The sequence below is a fragment of the Puma concolor genome, chromosome E2 (assembly GCF_028749965.1).
Source record: "Puma concolor isolate L17-30 chromosome E2, mPumCon1.1.hap2, whole genome shotgun sequence".
Classification (NCBI taxonomy): domain Eukaryota; kingdom Metazoa; phylum Chordata; class Mammalia; order Carnivora; family Felidae; genus Puma; species Puma concolor.
Genome location: NC_141681.1, coordinates 53,482,860 through 53,503,848, shown reverse-complemented (window position 1 = coordinate 53,503,848; position 20,989 = coordinate 53,482,860). Strand labels below are relative to the sequence as shown.

The following is a 20,989-nucleotide window of genomic DNA, read 5'->3' as shown; positions in this document are numbered from 1 at the left end:
TTGAGTCGCACGGGCTCTGTGACCTCGGGCGACCTCTATGCCTCAGTTTCCTCATCTGTGCAGTGGGGGTGATAGCGTCTGTGTGATGGGGGAGCCGTGAGATTTCAGTGAGCGGAAACACACAGATGCTTGGAAGCGGCCCCGGCACTTAGACAGCACTCCGTGCTCCCATCATCCTCTGTGGATGGTCCTCCCCGTCTCTGTCGTAAGCAGGGACCGGGCTCACCCTCCTACCAGCAGCCTGTGGCTGTGCCCGGGCCTGGGCTCAAGCCCTTTGTCTTCTCCTCTCCCGGGTCCCTTCCCCCACCCCCCCAGCTTTGACCCTAACCTGCCAGCGGCTCACACCCCATCCCCCCCGCCCCAGGCTCCGGATGGTGGAGACACTGAGCAACTTGCTGCGCTCCGTGGTGGCCCTGTCCCCCCCAGACCTGCTCCCCATCCTCTACCTCAGCCTCAACCGCCTCGGGCCGCCGCAGCAGGGCCTGGAGCTTGGCGTCGGGGACGGTGTCCTCCTCAAGGCGGTGGCCCAGGCCACGGGTAAGCAGGGCGTGTGGTGGCCGTTGGAGCGTAGGGGGCTCAGAGGGAGAAGGGGGAGAGGTGGGGAGCGCATGAGGGATGGGAGAGGGGACTCTGGAGGTGGGGAAGAGAGCCGGATGGATGGGACAGACTGGTGGGGCGCTGGTTCCGGTGAGGGAGGCCCCGCAGCTGGAGGCGGGGCTGGAGGCGGGCCCGCGGGGTTGGGAGGAGGGGCTGGGAAGACGGTGTGGAGGGAGCAGGTGCCCAGGGAAGCGGCAGATGTGGGGAGAACAACGTGGGCGGGGCCCCCGGGGCTCCGTGTGCATGGGGGGGGGAGCGGGGGGAGGGGCAGGGTGGGTCCTGTGGGGACCCGCGGCCCGGTGCGGCCCCCTCAGCCCCGGCTCCCTGCACCCCAAGGGCGGCAGCTGGAGTCCGTCAAGGCCGAGGCGGCCGAGAAGGGCGACGTGGGGCTGGTGGCCGAGAACAGCCGCAGCACCCAGAGACTCATGCTGCCCCCGCCCGCTCTCACGGCCTCCGGGGTCTTCGCCAAGTTCCGAGACATCGCCGGGCTCGCCGGCAGCGCTGTGAGTGGGCAAGGCGGCCACCCTGGGCCCTTCCCCTGGGGACCCGGAGACACGGCGGGCGGGTAGCGACAGGGGGGCTTCTGGCGGCCGGGTCGCTTCAGTCCTGCTTGTGGGGACTCTCGGGACGGGCAGGGGGGTCTCCCCTTGCCCTTCAACACCTGCTCTGTTCCTACCATGTGACGGGACAGTAGACACTGGCCGAATCAAGGTGGGGCCGGAGGGGAGCCGGACGCGGCCTTCTTCGCTGTGTCAGAGCACGACCGGGCGCTGGGAGTGGGGAGAGGTGGGGGCGGCTCGCTGGCCAGGAGGAGGCGGGGTCCTCACCCCGCGCCCCAGACACCCACTGGCCTGCCCCGCCTCAGTCCACAGCCAAGAAGATGGACGTCATCAAAGGCCTCTTTGTCGCCTGCCGTCACTCAGAAGCCCGATTCATCGCCAGGTGGGCATGGGCCCGGGAGGCCGGGGGAGGTGGCAGGAGCGGGGGACTGGCCACGGGCGTCCCCACTAGGCTCTTTTCCTTGTGTCCTCTCGGGGCTCGTGGGTAAAGGTGCAGTGATTGATTAGCCGTGTCTGCCGTGGCCTCGGCGGGTGCAGGACGGGCCGGGAGCCAAGCGGTCGCCACGACAGTGAAAACAAAACCGTAGTCGTCCCCCATCGTGCGGTGTTTCTCGGGTCCCCGGTGTGGCATGTGTCAGTGCATCACTTCCTCCCCATGGCCCTACCGGGCAGGCCTTGTTACCCTCAGCCTGGTCTGCGGGAGGGGGAGGCCCAAGGAGGATAAGCCTTGCGCCCGAGACCCCCGGCTCAGAGAGAGGCCTGTGTGGGGAACACCTTGCCCATCACAGTCTGTGTCCCGCTCTGCCCCGGCTCGCCCTCCCCGAGCTTCACTGCTTCCCCAGAGGGCATCTGAGGTGAGCCGCACAGGCCCCTGGGGGGCACTTTGTTCTGCCCCAGAGAACACCAGCGGCCATGGCTGCTACGGGCTGGCCTCAGTTTCCTTGTCTGTTCACTGGGGCTGTGTGACCCCTCAGGTCCCTTCCAGCCCTGAAGATTGTTCTGGCTTTGAGGAGAGGGTTCCAGAGGGTTCCAGAGGGTTCTGGGAGACCGGAGGAGGCAGGCGCAAGGGATAGAGGGCAAGGCGGTGCTGACAAGCCCTCTCGCCTGCTCTCCCCCTCAGAGCCCTGAGCGGACGGCTACGCCTCGGGCTGGCAGAGCAGTCGGTGCTGGCCGCCCTCGCCCAGGCCGTGAGCCTCACGCCCCCCGGCCAAGGTGAGGCCCCGCGGCTGTCTCCGCCTGGCGCTCGGGTTAGCCCGGGCTGCCCTCCACGCCCCAGCTCCTTTCCAGGCCCCTTCCTTCCCTAGCAGCCTTGTCTCCAGCACCGCCCGCCCTGGGGGAGCCGAGGGGTCGGGCCCATCCCAAAGCCTCTGCTGGTGGCTCTGGTCTTAGATTTCCCCCCGGCTGTCGTGGACGCTGGGAAGGGCCGGACAGCGGAGGCCCGGAAGACGTGGCTGGAGGAACAGGGCATGATCCTGAAGCAGACGTTCTGGTGAGATCTGGGGCCAAGGGCCGAGGGCGGGGGGATGGGGAGCTGGAGGGGCGGGAGGCTCGGCACCGAGGGCTGCTGGCGACGTGGGAGGGGCCGGTGGCTACTAAGCGCTAGTGGCCGTCGCAGGGCGGGTGATCCAGACGGGACTGGGGCCGGACACAAGGCTGGGGACAGAGATTAGGAAGGTGGCAAACGGTGAGGGATCCTGTGACTGACGCGCAGTGGGGCGTTAGCACATGCATGGAGTGACAGCAAGGGCTCCGGGGAGGGCCGCCTGGAGGACCTGGCCACAGCAGGACCGTGACTGCCCAGTGACAGTGGCAGGACGGCCCGTGAGCGTCTGCACGGAAACCCTGGGGGCACCCGCTTGGGCACACGGCCATGAACCCTGCAAAACCGCGGGCCAGGACAGCCGTCTCTACCCTGCCCCCCACTCCCACATCAGAATCTCCGGAGGCGGAGCCTGGCCTTGAACTTTTTACTCCATCCCCGAGTGCCTTTTACGTGTGGCTCAGGTGGAGAGCCGCTGGTCTCACGACGACAGGGCTGACGGCAGGCCCAAGACGAGGGGAACAGAGGGATGTGTAGTGACACTGAGGGAGGATCGTGAGAGTTGGGACCAAGGGAGTCGGGGATGGGAGGGAACAAACAGGGTGACAGGCTCACAGCGGCGCATCTCAGAGCCAGAGAACAGGGTTTCCAGGCTGCGGGAGTTCTGGAAGGACACCTGCTCATTCTTGCCCCCGCCCCAGCGAGGTGCCCGACCTGGACCGGATCATCCCCGTGCTGCTGGAGCACGGCCTGGAGCACCTCCCGGAGCACTGCAGGCTGAGCCCAGGTACAGGGCCCTCAGGAGAGGCCGCAGCCCCTCCCTGGGCAGAGCCGGCCGTGGGGCCACGGAGCTCCGGGCTGGCCTCCTGCGGGCCCCACTCCCTCCTCCCAGCCTTAGCTTTCTTCGTCCCCCTGAGAACCTGTAGGTTCCTGTCACCACCAAAATTGAATCCCATTCCCCATGCTGAAGCCCATCTGTTTGTTTGGAGGCCCCATCTGTATCAGGAGGAGCGTGGGGGAATCTGCCGTAACAAGAGATCCCCCAAAAGGCAGTGGGTCTGGCCACACAGCCTCTTCTTCCCACCCCGTAAGAGTCCAGAGGAGGGCAGGGATCAGGGAGGATGCGTGGCTGGGCTCCACGGACCCCCAGGGGCCCCCGGGGACCTAGGTTTCTGTCTTGTCACTTCGTTTCCCAGAGGTTTTCACCCTCATGTGTGTGACCAGGGATGGCTCGGATTTCTAGATAACGAGAAGAGGGAGGGAGAGAGAGAAGAGGGGTGAGGATGTGACCCAGACGGCGCGCATATCGTTACCACACGCATCCTAATCGCGTGGCCTTACCTAGCTGCAAGGGAGTCTGGGAATGTCCCAAAGCTGGGAGGCCACCCCCCCCTCCTGCCCCGGGAGGGCGTGTTCTCTTCGCGGTGGGAAAGGAGAATGGGCCCTGGGGCACAACGGGCTGTCTGTGCCACAGACCCCTCCCTGACCCGGGGTTGGCCCTCCCCCAGGGCACCCTAACTCTCGCTCCTCCCCTCCCAGGGGTCCCCCTGAAACCGATGCTGGCACACCCCACCCGCGGTGTCAGCGAGGTCCTGAAACGCTTTGAGGAGGCGGCTTTCACCTGCGAGTACAAATACGACGGGCAGAGGGCACAGGTAGGGGGGTGGACGCGTTCCCTCGGCAGAAGGGAAAGTGCCAGAGAGCCGGGGCCTGGGGTTTGACCCGAGCTCGTAGCGGCTCGTGCCAGAGACTTCCACCTTCACGTAGAAGGTGTGTTAACACCCACCTCCCCCGTGTATCTGAAAGCCGATTTTATTTGATTAAACCATCAAAATTCCCGACCCCCCTGCAGTGGGCATTTGAGAAATGCCAGCTTTGCACGCGCCCGGCTGGCGGGGGGGTCAGTGTAACAGCCATCACGGGAGGCGTCTGTACAGCCTTCGGTGCGGTGATATAAACATGTGTCGTGTGACCCAGCGCCAGGCACGCCCGTGGGCCCTTGGTTGGGTCTGTAAGGTCGCTTCTTGGGTCTCTTCTGTCCTGGCGGGGCCAGCTGGGGCCAGCCAGCGTTTGTCGCCTGGATGGATGAGCAGGTGTCGGGCTGACACTGTGTGGTGCTTAACAAGCAGTGAACTTGGAGAGTCAGCATCATCGATCTTCAAAATACAGTAAAACCTCGGTTTTCGAGCATAATTCGTTCCGGAAACTTGCTTGTAGGCCTAGTCGCTTGTATATCAAAGCGAATTTCCCCATAAGAAATAATGGAAACTCAGGTGATTTGTTCCGTGACCCAAAAACATTCATATAAAAAATGATTACGGGGGCGCCTGGGTGGCGCAGTCGGTTAAGCGTCCGACTTCAGCCAGGTCACGATCTCGCAGTCCGTGAGTTCGAGCCCCGCATCGGGCTCTGTGCTGACCGCTCAGAGCCTGGAGCCTGTTTCTGATTCTGTGTCTCTCTCTCTCTCTGCGCCTCCCCCGTTCATGCTCTGTCTCTCTCTGTCCCAAAAATAAATAAACGTTGAAAAAAAAAAATTAAAAAAAAAAAAATGATTACGGGGGCGCCTGGGTGGCTCTGTCGGTTGAGCGTCCGACTTTGGCTCAGGTCATGATCTCACGGTTTGTAGGTTTGAGCCCCGCTCTGGGCTCTGTGCTGACAGCTCGGAGCCTGGAGCCTGCTTCAGATTCTGTGTCTCCCTCTCTCTCTGCCCCTCCCCTGCTCATGCTCTGTCTCTCTCTCCTTCAAAAATAAATAAAAAAATGATTACGATACTGCAATGTAACGCAAAATAGCAAGGAAAATACAGAATATAAAGAAAAACAAATTAACCTGCACTTACCTTTGAAAACCTCTGTGGCTGGTGCGAGGGAGACGAGAGAGGGGAAGGTTCTTGTGTAGGACGCCTTTCACTGTCACTGTCACTTTCACTGTCACTAATCACTGCTGTCTATGGGCTCCATGGATCTCATCTGAAGTGAAGGATTCCTCCACCCTTTTCTCCTCCTCCTCTGGAGACGAGATGTAGACTTCTTATGAAATCTTGGAATTTCGGTCACTCGCCTGCCTCGTTCGTACTTCGCCATGATTTCCTTCTTAACTTCCAGCGTAATCACGTCCTTCTTCCTGCCTTTCTTTTCAGCCTTTTTCTGCGTGGGGGCCGTCGTATACGCCCGCACGGAGGTTCTTCACTACGGTACAGTAGTGATAAACTCTGGTCGTATATTGTATTTCACGTAACTGACAATAAGGCAGCAGAGGAAAGGGTCTATATTCGCAGGCAGCCCGACCTAGAATGAAGCAAAGCATTCCTTAAGCTTATTCTTTTGTTTTGTTTTAATGTTTATTTTTGAAGGAGAGAGAGCGCATGAGTGGGGAAGGGGGCAGAGAGAGAGAGGGAGACACAGCATCAGAAGCAGGCTCCAGGCTCTGAGCCGTCAGCACAGAACCCGACTCGGGGCTTAAACTCACGATCTGTGAGATCCTGACCGGAGCCAAAGTCAGATGCTTCACCGACTGAGCCACCGAGGCGCCCCTCTAAGCTTACCCTTGTACGGAAAAGCAAAGGACTGTCCATAGGTGCTTCGAAATGACAAAAAATACACCAATGCCAGCTGTGGGCACCTTCCAATATTCTGAAAAACCACTGATTTCTGCCGAACACCGTGGCTTGCGACCAAGCACCCGAGCATGGGAGACGATCACAATCCCACAGAGAAAGGGAGAGAGAGAGCGACAAAGAAGAACCATTGGCTCAGTTGTGCTCATGGGACGTTCGGCGTCACGGAGTGTTCGTGCTGCAAACATCGCTCGTTGTACCAAGTTAAAACTGACGAGAAGTGTTTGCTCGTCTTGCAGAACGTTGGCAGAACAAGTTACTCGCAATCCAAGGTTTTACTGTAGGCTGCTGAGAAAAAACAAGAGACCAAAGGATTTTACGGTAGCGACCGTGATTTTTAAGATACGGGCGTATTTTTAAGTCCTGTACGTTACAGCCCACGCCCACGCAGCTGTCGAGATCACGTACGTTTAAGGCGGCACATATGGACCGTGACCAGGCTGTTTTAAAATGAATTAACCGTAGAATCCGAATGATGTTTACGGCTTGAGACCAGGCAAATCCTCTTAGACATAGCAAGACACTTCGGCATCTGGGTGGGGGTTGGATAGGGAGGATGAGGTAGGTGACGGCGGGGTCCAGGGGGCACGGGGCGGGGGGGCTTACACAAACGGGTGGGAGTCGCCGTTTGGATGGAGGAGATGATTTACTCCGGTCTCTGTACCAGTTCCTCCTCCAGAGCTTCTGGAACCTTCTGCCGGTGAAGGTGGGGTCAGAAGAGAAAAGAGGGGCTGTGGGGAGGCGGGGAGGGGCCGGGCTCTGATTCCCTCTCCCGTCCCCTGCTGCCACAGATCCATGTCCTGGAAGGCGGGGAGGTAAAGATCTTCAGCAGGAATCAGGAAGACAATACCGGAAAGTACCCGGACATCATCAGCCGCATCCCCAAGGTGGGCGCCTGCCACCCGCTTCCCCTCTGGCAGGGGCTGCACTTACGGGGGGCAGGGGAGCGGCGGGGGTTAATTACAAGGACATGGGGGTGTGTCTGGCTGCAAATGACGGACGCCTGACTCCCAGAGGCTTAAGCAGGTGTGATTTTTTTTCTTTTCTCGCGGGCGAGATCGGGGTGGGCGGCCCTACCCAGGCTCAGCTGTGCACCAAAGCCCTCCAGAAGCCGGCCCATTTCTGTCTCTGTCCTCTGCTGTCCTTCGCTGGTTGGCTCTTCACCCCAACACTCGGGCCCTGACCGCCCCTACATACCTGCCATGCTTCCGGACAGAAAGACGGGCAGGGGGTTCTGGCTTCCCACTGTTCCCCTCTCCAGAGGAAAGTTCACGCTTTCGGGATACGTCCCACCACCCCCGGCCGACTCTGGCTTGGGGTTGCTGTCCCGCACGGGGCCCCGTGGCGCAACAGAGGCCGGGAAAACCGGAATCTCACTCTGACAGGGACAGGTGGCCGGGACGAGGGCAGAGGGAGCCGGCCCGCACATCAGCCCCGCCGTCAGAATATGGCTGGGCCTTGCAGGCCCCGGAGCAAGGGCTTCTCTGCTTCCGGGGCTTCTTGGGCCTGCTTTGGGAGCCCTTGGTCAAACAGCCCTTCCTGCCTGCCCCTAGTTAATCAGGACGTTGGCACTTTCCCAGAGCAGCGAGGACTGACCTAACAGATTCATAGGCACGGGCGGAGCCCTTGTTAGCTGCCAAGCCCTGGATTTTCTAACCCGTTTTACTAGATGTACTTTCTTTTCTTTTCTTTTTTTCTTTTAACATTTATTTATTTTTGAGAGACAGAGTATGAGCAGGGGAGGGGCAGAGAGAGAGGGAGACACAGCATCAGAAGCAGGCTCCAGGCTCCGAGCGGTCAGCCCAGAGCCCAACGCGGGGCTCGAACTCACGGACCGCGAGATCGTGACCTGGCTGAAGTCGGACGCTTAACCGACTGCGCCACCCAGGCGCCCCAACTAGACATAGTTCCTACGAAAGGTTCCGATCTTAGCGTATCTGGCTTGGTGAGTTCGGATAAGGTTATACACACCCACGTGAACATAAAAAAACCTTTCCATGTAAGCATCGCTCCGTATCGCTTCCCTGTGTCCCGTGCCAAGCCGCGCCCCCATCCGTCTCCCAGAAGCAACAGCCACCGATGTGCCTTTTTGTCGGCACAGGTGGTGTTGTCTATATCGGAGCTTCCTGGGAGTGTTTGGATGGAGCCCCTACAGTTCGGGGCTCCTTTCCCTGTTCCCTCAGCCAAGGTTTACCAGGCATCTGCTCTGTCCTGAGCCCTGTGCTGGCAGCTGGGGGCCTATTAGCGTGGACGGGCCCATTAAGTCTCTTCTTCCACCGACCTTAGGCCTCACGGGGCGGGCAGATCTTATCAGAGCATCCTGCTCTTGGCCCCGTAGTTCTGTGTGGAGACCTGGGCTCTGAAGGAAAGGACCGCCATTCTGGGAGCCTCTGTAAGAGTCAGACTTGACCTAGGCCCGGTGTCAGTGAGGCAGGCCACCACCGCGCACGCGGCCCCAGGCTGCAGGATGAATGGGGCCACCTGGAGTGGTACGGGGGCGTTCCTCTGAGAGAAAAGAAGTCCTCCCAGTGGAGGTGAAGGACAGGGACAAGCACGCTACAGTGATCGGCATGTGCAAAGGCCTGGTGGTTAAGGGAACATAGCCCATCCACAAAACAGAGAAGCTAGTGTGCTGGGGTGCGGGGCCTGAGGGGGGCCGGGTGAGGTGAGGGGGGGCCGGGGACTGACGGGGACAGCTGTGGTTTTTAGCAGGGATACACTGCGACCTGTTTTGGCATCTGCTAACAGTCCACCGAGTGCCATGAGGACGGTGGGTTAGGCGCGGGTCCGTGCGGGAGCAAGGAGACCGGTAGGATGACATGGCCTAGGCCGGACTGGGCTCAGTGAGGGGGTGGCCCATGGGCGGCTTAGAGATTTCGGAAGGGAAATGGACAGGTTCACGGGGACCTGACGAGGGCCGCTGGGTTCCCAGCTTATGGCACCAAGTAGGAAGTCTTAGAAAAGTTCGCTTTTTCCTTCTTCGAGAAGAGAGGGTCTGTGCTCGTATGCGTGTCCGTGAGTTGGCATCAGTATGTCGGTGCATCTTGGGAGCTAAAACAGGGAAAGGCCATTTGTGTCCCTGCGTCTGCCTTTTGGCCTCGCCCCGTACCTCTCAGCAGCCCGGGGTCTCCCCCTCCACCTTTCAGATTAAACTGCCATCAGTCACATCCTTCATCCTGGACACGGAAGCTGTGGCTTGGGACCGGGAAAAGAAGCAGATCCAGCCGTTCCAAGTGCTCACCACCCGCAAACGCAAGGTAGCCCCGGTCGCCCTGAGCTGCCTGCCGTGGTCCCCCGCTTTCTCTTCCTCCCAGCCCCGCCCCGTCCCCAGGAGGACGGAGTGTCAGTCGTGATGCAGTTCTTGCGGCCTTTGGCAGGGTGGCTGTCCCAGCTCCAGCCATTGCGTTCTCATCCCAGCATGCTAAAGTACAAAGGAGGAAGAGCCCCTTTCCTATGTCTCTGTCTCATTCTGGAAGATCTGTTCCAGGAGCCCGCCCACCACCTGTACCCCAGCAAACTTCTTTCCTCTCATTGGCCAGAATTGTGTCCTGTCACCACCGTCAGCTGCAGGGGAGGCTGGGAGGGCAGATACCTGGCAGAGGGGAATGAGGCTGTTGGGGTGAGCTGAGAGCCATCACACTGCAGAGCCTGGGGCCAGCAGTATGGTCACCCTCACGGGGGGTGTGGCCCATTGGCTGGAGAGAAGGGGAGACAGTGACAGGTGTCGGCCTCAGGCATGACGGGAGGCAAACCAACCGGGCCCCGTCTCACCGGCCCCCCTCCGCCCTTGCTCTCCATCCCGCCCCAACCCAGGAGGTGGACGCAGCAGACATCCAGGTCCAGGTTTGTCTATATGCCTTCGACCTCATCTACCTCAACGGAGAGGTGAGTTCCGGCTGCATGCCTGGGGGGTGACGGGCGGTGTGGGAGCTCGGGAGCCGGCGGTCTGAATTTCCCTCCTGACCTCCACGTCACCGAGCTGGGAGGCCACACGCAGGTCACGGCTCTCAGGGTGTGGTCCGAGCACCCCTGAGGGTCTCCAAGGTCCTCTCTGGGGAAGCGTGAGACCCTGCCTGCCTTCCCGGCTCCACAGCTGGGGGAGGCAGATCCTCTTCCTGCCCTGCGGCCAGAGCGACACGTCACAGCCGTCTCTGGCCGCGTGCCCTCCTTGTACACAGCAGGTGAACACACGGGAGTCCGGCTCCGTCAAAGGCCCGACTTTAATGATCTCACGGTCCGTGGGTTCGAGCCCCGCGTCGGGCTCTGTGCTGACTGCTCGGGGCCTGGGGCCCGCTTCGGATTCTGTGTCTCCCTCTCTCTCTGCCCCTCCCCCGTTCATGCTCTGTCTCTCTCTGTCCCAAAAATAAACAAACATAAAAAAAAAAAAAAAAAGCCCGACTTTAAAGAATCTGCAAACATGGAAAGTAATGCCCCTCTTCTCATTCGTTTTTTTCTAATATAAGCACATTTCATAAAAGCATGTTGTTGGGTTAACATATTGGGGTTTGTTTTTTTTTTTTTACTTTTTTACTTTTTTTTGAGAGAGAGAGACAGAGTGGGAGCAGGGGGAGGGGGAGAGAGAGAGGGAGACACAGAATCCGAACCAGACTCCGGGCTCTGAGCTGTCAGCACAGAGCCCGACGCGGGGGCTCGAACTCACAAACAGGTTGTGACCTGAACTGAAATCGAGAGTCAGACACTTAACTGAGTAAACCACACAGGCGCCCTGGAGTTATATTTTTTTTGAGAGAGACAGAGCGAGAGCGGGAGGGAGACACAGAATCTGAAACAGGCCGCAGGCTCTGAGCGCAGAGCCCGACGCAGGGCTTGAACTCCGGAATGGCGAGATCGCGATCTGAGCTGAAGTCGGACGCTTAACCGACTGAGCCACCCAGGTGCCCCGGAAGTGAATTAATAAATGTTAAGGTTTCTCACTTTTAATACGGCAACTGCGTTAACGTGGGCCGTAGTAGCTGATACTGTATCACTTCTATGGTAAATATCAGGGAGAGTAACCCTTTTTTGGACACAAAAGCTCTCTGGAGTGAGTCCTCAGTAAACTCCAAGGGTGTGAGGTCGGTGGGGCGCCCGGCTGGCCCAGTCAGGAGAGCTGGCGACTCTTGATCCTGGGGTTGTAGGTTCAAGCCCCACACCCAGCGTAGAGAGTGCTTAAAAATAAGATATTAAAAAAAAAAGCGTAAGGGGATGCTGAGACCGGGACGTTTGAGCACCGCTGCTCCAGGGCACGGGTTAAGAATCTGGAGCCGGGCCACCTGCTGTCACCCGCAGCCCAGCTCTCCCTCCCTGGCTGTGGGGCCGCAGACAAGTGATTCAACCTCTCTGAGTCTCAGCTTCCTCATCCACGATAAAGAGCTCCCAGTAGCTCCTTGCCCCGCCTGCTTCGGGACAGAGGGAGCCGTGGGACCCAGGCGTGGTGGCTGACGCGTACCGGTGTTTATTCTGTGAAATGCGTCTCCATCACCACCATCATCCCATAGGCAATTAGCATTTGGCGATCTGGCAGCCGAAAGGCGACCGCTTGCACTCGACTCACGAACCGGAGCATCTTTTCAGCCTTTCTGTGACTTACCGGTCTGGCGGCTTCTTGTTAGTGTCTTGTCGGTCTGCAGAGCTCCTTCCCCTGGAGGCCGGTTCGCCCTTTGCCTCGACGGAGGAAGCCGGGCGAGGTCCTGAGGTCCTGATGCCGAACGCCGGCCGGTGCCTGAACCACCCACTTTTACGATGCATGTGAAAGATAGCGTTTGGGGGCGCCCGGGTGGCTCAGTGGGTGAAGCGTCTGACTCTTGGTTTCAGTTCAGGTCGTGATCTCACGGTTCACGAGATCCAGCCCTGCATCAGGCTCTGTGCTGACTGTGCAGAGCCTGCTTGGGATGGTCTCTCTCAGTCCTTCCCCTGCTCTCTCTCTCTCTCTCAAGTAAATAAACATCAAAAAAACAAAACAACGAACGGTAGTCACAATGACAAGAGTCCGTTCTGGCGCCAGCAGGGCCGGGGCCCCGCCTTACGCACCTGAGGGCACAGGACTGAACGGCCTCCAGCCCCCTCGGTGTTCTTGACCTCTGCTTGAAATTGGTTCGCGTCCTTGGGCCGGTGTGGCTCCTCCCTCCCAGGGCGATCGTCGTAGCCTGCGTGGTGGCTTGTGTGACACAGCCTTCCCGTCTCCCCCCAGTCAGATTTATGCTTTCTCTACCCCCACGGTGACGCCTCTTCCTCTCCCTTCCTGCCCCCTCAGTCCCTGGTTCGCGAGCCCCTTTCCCGGCGCCGACAGCTGCTCCGGGAGAACTTCGTGCAGACGGAGGGCGAGTTCGTCTTCGCCACCTCTCTGGACACCAAGGACACAGACCAGATCGCCGAGTTCTTGGAGCAGTCCGTGAAAGGTGAGGGGGCCTGGGGCCAGCCGCCGTGTGTCCGCCCCGCCCCGGGCGATTGCCCTGGTGGAAGCCAGCTGGCCGTCCTGAGCCCGGGGCTTCACGAAGGCCACGCTTCCTTGTCTCCTTCAGACTCCTGCGAGGGGCTGATGGTAAAGACCCTGGACGTCGACGCCACCTACGAGATCGCCAAGAGATCACACAACTGGCTCAAGGTGAGCCGCCCCGGCTGCCCTTCCCAAGCCTGGAAATCTTGCCTTCCAGGTTTCCGATCCGTACCACACCCTGTCTGAGCGCGGGCACCTTTCCTCCGTCCCCGCTGCCTCCCAGCGCCGCGAGCCTGAGTGCTGCGGAAGCTGGATGAAGTTTGTGGGCTCAGAGCTTGGCCCCTGGGTCGAGTGGGGCCAGCGGGAAGGGAGTCAGCCAGGACATAAATGAGCCGACGTTGGGGGCAGTGAGCACTGTGAAGAGAGCAAGTTGAGCTGGGGCCAGCGAGGATCTGGCCGTGCTCTGGGTGATTGGGAAAGGCCTCTCCCGAGGTGACGCTTGTGTGGAGACGTGGACGACAGGAAAGGGTCAGCCACATGGAGATCTGGGAACAGAGCAGGGTGGGCGGGGCAGAAGGGCGGGGGCAGCCAGTGCAAAGGCCCTGAGGTAGGAACAAGCTCGGTCCATGCAGGGAGCACGGCGATCAAGGTGTGAGGTGAGGTTGAGAGCAGGCCCCCGATCACACAGCATGTTGGGAGTCGCTGTAAAATACGCTGGGTTTTCCGCTAAGGGTTTTGAGAAGCCGGTGGTGGTTTTAGGCAGGAAGCCCCGTGATCTGGTTGTCATTTTGCACAGGACATCTGGCTGGCCGTGAATGGCGGATGGCACGGGGGGGTGCTGGGCAGAATGGGAGCCGGCGGGCAGGAGGCTTTCCTGGAGAGGGGCGGGAGGACTACAGCAGGAGGCCAGCTGGAGGGCGGCCGGCTGGATCGCCCCGTGGGTTTGTTAGAGGCCCGTGGTCCCTCTGCCCACCCCCCCCCCCCCCCCCCCCCGTCCCAGACTGGGAGGGAAGGAACGTTTACTGTTGCTGCCGCATGCCCAAGGCTGAGCCCCTGCCTGGCACTGAGTTAATGTTCCTGGAACAAATGGCAAATGTTCTCCGTGTGAAAGAGCGGAATGCGCCTCGTCCCAACGGAAAGGGGGGACCCACGGGGACCCCCAAGGTCTCTGACCTGTCCTCAGTTCTGCTAGCCTTTCCTAGTTTGGTCACCTCTTTCCCATTCACTCGGGAAGTCTAGAAGCTCGGCCTGTGTCCAGCCCCGGCCTGGTGGCCATCCGTGGTCTTCTCCCGAGACTCCCCCCTCCCACCCACCCGTGAGCCTCCGGCAGCGAGGTCCGTGCCTCGCGCCCTCTCACCTCCTGCCTTCCCTCCCCAGCTGAAGAAGGACTACCTCGATGGCGTGGGTGACACCCTGGACCTCGTGGTGATCGGCGCCTACCTGGGCCGTGGGAAGCGGGCCGGCCGCTACGGGGGTTTCCTGCTGGCGGCCTACGACGAGGAGAGCGAGGAGCTCCAGGCCATATGCAAGGTACCGGGAGGCTGGAGGGAAGTCGATTCGACTCAACGTGGTGGGGGCCTGAACCAAGAGGCTCTCGTGGCCTCCCTGTGAAGCGTTATTTTTTTTCCTAGTTTTTATTTGCTGTTTCTGATCCCACAAGGAACTCTTGCTTTGTGTAGAAAAATACACTAGCGTAGAAAGATGTAAGGAAGCTACATCAGGTTAGGAATGAGCTATATCTGAGCTCAGCTACAGATAGTGATGGCTTCAGAGAGATTTGTTTTTCTCCCACAGAATGAGAAATCTAGAGGGGGGGCAGGCAGCTCTCCGAGGTCATTGGGGGACCCAGCTTCTCTCGCCCCGCACAGTGGCTTTGTCGTGTGCTTCCAATCTCACCTTCCTAATGCGGCTGCAGGAGCTCCAGCCATCACGGCCACGCTCCAAGCAGCAGGAAGGGGAAAGGCCCCTGAGCAAAGGGATGTTCCACCTGTGTCAGCCTCAGCCAGCAAGCAACTTCTGTTTAAGTGGCATTGGTCAGAATTTTGCTCCCAACGCCATCCACAAGGGAGCTTAGAAAATGCAGTGGCTTCTGTTTTTGTTTAAAGCCACACACGTCGTTGACCCAACAAATGTGAGGCTTTTGCCACAGAAACAGAATAGACTTACCCATAATTCCAGTGCCTCGAGGTAACAATTACTAATATTTGAGGGAACGTCTTATTTCTACTTTTTCAAAGTTGTAATCTCTGTATATGAGGTGTTTTTTTTTTTTTTGCACTTTTTACCCACTAAGGACCTTTTTTTTTTTTTTTTTGCTTTTTTATTATTTCTTTAACATTTATTTCTGAGCGACTGAGACAGAGGAGGATGAGTGGGGGAGGGGCAGAGAGAGAGGGAGACACAGAATCCAAAGCAGGCTCCAGGCTCTGAGCTGTCAGCACAGAGCCCGGACGCGGGGCTCGAACTCACGAGGTGAGATCATGACTGGAGCCGAAGTCAGATACTTAACTGACTGAGCCACCCAGGCGCCCCTCTAAGTACCATTTTAAATACCGTCAGATACGCTTAAGTATCATAGGGATAAAAAAATATTAGGGTGTTTGCACTTGTCCCCAGGACTTTTATAAACACGACTTGAATGGGCTAATATAATCCTAAAAATAGAAACAAAACGGTTATTTGAAAGCGGGTTTATTTTTTTTTTTTTTCAACGTTTTTTTTTTTTTTTTTTTTTGGGACAGAGAGAGACAGAGCATGAACGGGGGAGGGGCAGAGAGAGAGGGAGACACAGAATCGGAAACAGGCTCCAGGCTCCGAGCCATCAGCCCAGAGCCTGATGCGAGCCTGACGCGGGGCTCGAACTCACGGACCGCGAGATCGTGACCTGGCTGAAGTCGGACGCTTAACCGACTGCGCCACCCAGGCGCCCCTCTAAGTACCATTTTAAATACCGTCAGATACGCTTAAGTATCATAGGGATAAAAAAATATTAGGGTGTTTGCACTTGTCCCCAGGACTTTTATAAACACGACTTGAATGGGCTAATATAATCCTAAAAATAGAAACAAAACGGTTATTTGAAAGCGGGTTTATTCAGAAGCAGCAGAGCGTTGCAGCTTGGGACACGCAGACAATGGCAGAACCACAGCTGGTCCCACGAAGGAGAGGAATGTAATTCTTTGGAGGAGGGAGAAGTTGGGAGGGGTTGTTCTGAACAAAAACCCATTGGGGAAAAAAGCGTCCGTTTGGGGGGGATGACAGTTTCTCACTGGCTGAGTTGCTGGGGGCGGTCAGTCGCGGCTTCTAGGATGCAGACTCCCTCTTTCCCTCTGGGGGCCTGTAATTGATGACTCTTCCCTGTCGGGGATTCTGTTGGGGCCTGTAACTGACACCCGGGGGTCTGTCATTGACTTTTTTGGGGGGGGGGTCCTCCCTCGACTAGCCGCTGACTCTGCTTTAGCGACATGGCCCGTGACTGTTGACAAACGCTTGCGGCTGAGTTTTCAACACACGCCCCATTTCCGGAACGAACTCCCTATAGTCAGCCGGCTACGGTGGGGCCGGCTTTGTTCTGTCCGCTAAACCGATGCTCAGCCCGGGTGACCCGTGGCCGAAGCGGCTTTACAGTTGGCCGATTATCTCAGGGCCCCAACCGGCCACCACCCTGCGTGAACGCACCTAGCACAGTTTTCCGAAAGAGCTATTGTCGGACAACAGGTAGGAAGCCGTTTCAGGCTCTCGACCCCCAAACGGGCTTCCCGGCGGGGAAGTTTTCTACGTGCGGTTTGAAGCCGGCTGTCTGGCTACGTTCGCGGGCAGCGAGTTCTGCTTTGGCTGTGCTGAGATTGGAGAGGACATCCGGTTGTGGGGCCCGTGGCGGGGAGGGGAGCCCCGGGGGAGCGGCTCCAGGGCCCGGGAGGCCGGGTGGAAGGAGCAAGGGTTTCTCCACAAGGCGAAGGGCAGCAGGGGGGCAGAAGGAACAGAGCAGGGAGAGGGCGTCCCCGCTCCGGGGTCTGCACCCGGCCCCCCCCCTGCAGCTTCCTCTGCGGGTTTCGTGGGTGCCGGCTAGGCCGGGGGAGGGCGGGGCCTCCGCTAGGCGCAGGTCGCCGGGTCTCAGGGGCAGGAGCAGGGGGCAGTGCCTGGCCGCCTGCCCTGCGAGCTCGCCTCTCACCTCCGCCGTCCTCCCCACAGCTCGGAACTGGCTTCAGTGACGAGGAGCTAGAGGACCATTTCCAGAGCCTCCAGGTGGGCAGCGCGGCCTCCTCTCTTCTCCCTGAACCCTCTGGGTGGGGGCGGGGCGCTGGGAGGGGGGCATAGGGCGGTGGAGCTGGCTTGGGAGTCCCTCGTGTCCAGGTTCGAGTCCCAGCTCGGCCGGCCGACGGGATGGGGCTTGGGGTCTCCACCACCTTCCCCGCTCCTGCCCCCGCTGATGGGGGATGAGCCGCGGGGCAGGCGCTACCGCAGGGGTGCCCGAGTTGGCCCTGAGCGGATCCCCGCGGGGCCGGGTAAGCCCCTGGTAATGTAATTGGGACTGTTTGTTGTCATGGTCACAGGCATCTTGGGGTAGACTCCCTTTCCGGTGTGCTGGTGTCTCTGCCTCTGTGACATTCTCGCTTCTCTCTCTCTCTGGGTCTCTGTCCCTGTCTTTGCGCCTTTTATCTTTAATGTCTTTAAAAAAAAAATTTTTTTTTTAATGTTTATTTATTTTTGAGAGAGACAGAGACAGAGCGTGAGCAGGGGAGGGGCCGAGAGAGAGGGAGACATAGAATCCGAAGCAGGCTCCAGGCTCTGAGCTGTTAGCACAGAGCCTGATACGGGGCTCGAACTCATGAGCCGTGAGATCATGACCTGAGCCGAAGTCGGACGCTTAACCGACTGAGCCACCCGGGCACCCCTGTCTTTGATGTCTTAACTCAGGTCCCAGGGCCTCTGTCCTTCATTTCTTCCCTTCACCTTTCCCCCCACCCCCGTCCCCACCCAGGCTTTTACGTTAAGGCTTGTCTGTGTCTCCGTCTATCCCTTTTGCCCATTTCCTCACCTTGACTTTGAGATCCAAGACCCTCTCTTCCTCCCACCCGCTGCTGTTCTCCACAGGCGCTGGTGCTGCCCACCCCACGCTCCTACGTCCGGGCCGACGGCGCCGTGGCCCCCGATCACTGGCTGGACCCCAGCGCCGTGTGGGAGGTGAAATGCGCCGATCTGTCCCTGTCCCCCATCTACCCCGCTGCCCGGGGCCTGGTGAGTCGCAGGGGTGCAGCAGGAGGGACCTGGGGTCAGCCTTCCAGATGGGGGATGGGCAGGGGATCACGGAGCCCACACCTGTGCTTCCAGGCTGATAATAGCCAGGAAAGCTTGAGCTTAGGTTTTATTTGGGTGTCAGAAACAGGGTCAAAGTCTCTCTTTTTCTTTCTTTTTTTTTTTTTTTTTAAAGCAATTCCCCAGGTTTAGAAAGCAAACAGTGAAATTGTTTCCTTTAATATAATCATCTCACCTTTGGCTCTTCAGTGAGTTTTAAAAACACGGTTCTTTTGGGTAAAAGCTTATGGCGCTTTTTCACTTCCTTCAATCCATTTTCTTGCTACCAAGGTTTAAAATTCCCCGGGCTGATTTCTGTCACCCATGGCTCAGTCCTCAGCACCAGCTCTGAAGGGTCAGCGTACGGGGGACACGCTACCCTGTGGCTGGCGCTGGGGTCGCTCTTTGCTTTCCCCTCCAGAAATCTTGAATTAAAAATGGATTTCTTTTGTGATTTCTTCTGGTCCTTCAAAAATGTAGCCAGCGTATGCTTTTATGATTGGGCGTGGACTTCCATTTAAAGGCGAACTCCTATTTTTATTTTTATTTTTTTAAGTTTGAGAGAGAGCAAGAGCAGGGGAGGGGCAGAGAGAGAGGGAGAGAAAGAGTCCCAGGCAGGCTCCACACTGTCAAGAGTAGAGCCCGATGTTAGCCATTCTGACAGGTGTGAGGTGGTATCTCATTGTGGTTTGGATTTGTCTTTCCCTGTTGATGATGATGTTGAGCATTTTTTCATGTGTCGGTTGCCCATCTGGATGTCTTCTTTGGAGAAGTGTCTGTTCATGTCTTTTGCCCATTTCTTCACTGGATTCTTTGTTTTTTTGGGTGTGGCGTTTGAGAAGTTCTTTATAGATTTTGGACACTAACCCTTATCTGATGTGTCATTTGCAAATATCTTCTCCCATTCCGTCAGTTGCCTTTTAGTTTTGCTGATTGTTTCCTTCTCTTTTAATTTTGACGAGGTCCCAGTAGTTCGTTTTTGCTTTTGTTTCCCTTGCCTCCGGAGACATGTTGAGTAAGAAGTTGCTGCGGCCGAGATCAAAGAGGTTTTTGCCTGCTTTCTCCTCGAGGATTTCGATGGCTTCCTGTCTTATGTTTAGGTCTTTTGTCCATTTTGAGTTTATTTTTGTGTCTGGTGTAAGAAAGTGGTCCAGGTTCATTCTTCTGCATGTCGCTGTCCAGTTTTCCCAGCACCATTTGCTGAAGAGACTGTCTTTATTCCATTGGATATTGTTTCCTGCTTTTGTCAAAGATTAGTTCGCCATACATTTGTGGGTCCATTTCTGGGTTCTCTGTTCTGTTCCATTGATCTGAGTGTTTTTGTGCCAGTACCATACTGTCTTGATGATTACAGCTTTGTAGTATAGCTTGAAGTCTGGGATTGTGATGCCTCCTGCTTTGGTTTTCTTTTTCAAGATCGCTTTGGCTATTCGGGGGTCTTTTCTGGTTCCATACAAATTTTAGTATTATTTGTTCTAGCTCTGTGAAGAACGCTGGTGTTACTTTGATAGGGATTACATTGAATATGTAGATTGCTTTGGTAGTATCAACTTTTTTAAAATTTTTTTTTTAACGTTTGTTTATTTTTGACAGAGACAGAGACAGAGACAGAATGCAAGGGGGTTAGGGGCAGAGAGAGAAGGAGACACAGAAGCAGAAGCAGGCTCCAGCTCTGAGCTGTCAGCACAGAGCCCGACACGGGGCTCCAACTCACGAGTTGTGAGATCATGACCTGAACTGAAATCGGATGCTCAACCGACTGAGCCACCCAGGCGCCCCTAGTATCGACATTTTAACAATGTTTGTTCTTCCTCTCCAGGAGCATGGAATCTTTTTCCATGTTTTTGTGTCTTCTTCAATTTCTTTCATAAGCTTTCTATAGTTTTCAGTATATAGATTTTTCACCTCCTTGGTTAGATTATTCCTAGGTATTTTATGGTTTTTGGTGCAACTGTAAGTGGGATCGATTCCTTGATTTCTCTTTGTGTTGCTTCATTGTTGGTGTATAGGAATGCAACCGATTTCTGTGCATTGATTTTATATCCTGCCACTTTGCTGAATTCATGAATCAGTTCTAGCAGTTTTTTGGTGGAATCTTTAGGGTTTTCCATATACAGTATCATGTCATCTGCAAAGAGTGAAAGTTTGACCTCCTCCTGGCCGATTTGGATGCCTTGTATTTCTTTGTGTTGTCTGATTGCAGAGGCTGAGACTTCCAGTACCATGTTGAATAACAGTGGCGAGAGTGGACATCCCTGTCTTGTTCCTGATCTTAGGGGGAAAGCTCTCAGTTTTTCCCCACTGATATTAGCGTTGGGTCGTTCATATATGGCTTTTATGATCTCGAGGTATGCTCCTTCTATCCCGACTTTCTTGAGGGTTTTTATCAAGAAAGGATGCTGTATTTTGTCAAGTGCTTTCTCTGCATCTATTGAGAGGATCGTATGGTTCTTGTCCTTTCTTTTATTGATGTGATGAATCACGTTAATTGTTTTGCAGATATTGAACCAGCCCTGCATCCCAGGTATAAATCCCACTTGGTTGTGGTGAATAATTTTCTTAATCTATTGTTGGAGCTAGTTGGCTGATACCTTGTTGAGGATTCATTGGGGAAATTGGTCGGTCATCCATGTTCATTGGGGAAATTGGTCGGTCATTCTCCTTTTTAGTGGGGTCTCTGTCTGGTTTTGGAATCAAGGTAATGCTGGCTTCATAGAAAGAGTTTGGAAGTTTTCCTTCCATTTCTATTTTTTTTGGAACAGCTTCAAGAGAATAGGTGTTAACTCTTCCTTAAATGTTTGGTAGAATTCTCCTGGAAAGCCATCTGGCCCTGGACTCTTGTTTTTTGGCAGATTTTTGATGACTAATTCGATTTCCTTACTGATTATGGGTCTGTTCAAATTTTCTATTTCTTCCTGTTTCAGTTTTGGTAGTGGGACTCCCTG

The 20,989-nt window shown here is 56.7% G+C and overlaps 1 protein-coding gene across 4 annotated transcripts in view; it reads left to right on the top strand.

The window, feature by feature from the left end:
- LIG1 (DNA ligase 1) overlaps positions 1-20,989 on the top strand; it is a 39,550-nt gene that overhangs the window by 17,280 nt on the left and 1,281 nt on the right. For all 4 annotated transcript variants that reach the window (XM_086690250.1, XM_086690248.1, XM_086690249.1 and 1 more), the window contains exons 11-25: positions 365-537; positions 934-1,100; positions 1,463-1,539; positions 2,278-2,369; positions 2,547-2,646; positions 3,399-3,484; positions 4,237-4,352; positions 7,105-7,200; positions 9,460-9,570; positions 10,127-10,198; positions 12,567-12,711; positions 12,835-12,917; positions 14,127-14,279; positions 16,941-16,994; positions 17,844-17,987. In XM_086690250.1, the coding sequence (XP_086546376.1) occupies positions 365-537; positions 934-1,100; positions 1,463-1,539; positions 2,278-2,369; positions 2,547-2,646; positions 3,399-3,484; positions 4,237-4,352; positions 7,105-7,200; positions 9,460-9,570; positions 10,127-10,198; positions 12,567-12,711; positions 12,835-12,917; positions 14,127-14,279; positions 16,941-16,994; positions 17,844-17,987 (1,669 nt within the window). The remainder of the gene's footprint in view (positions 1-364; positions 538-933; positions 1,101-1,462; positions 1,540-2,277; positions 2,370-2,546; positions 2,647-3,398; positions 3,485-4,236; positions 4,353-7,104; positions 7,201-9,459; positions 9,571-10,126; positions 10,199-12,566; positions 12,712-12,834; positions 12,918-14,126; positions 14,280-16,940; positions 16,995-17,843; positions 17,988-20,989) is intronic.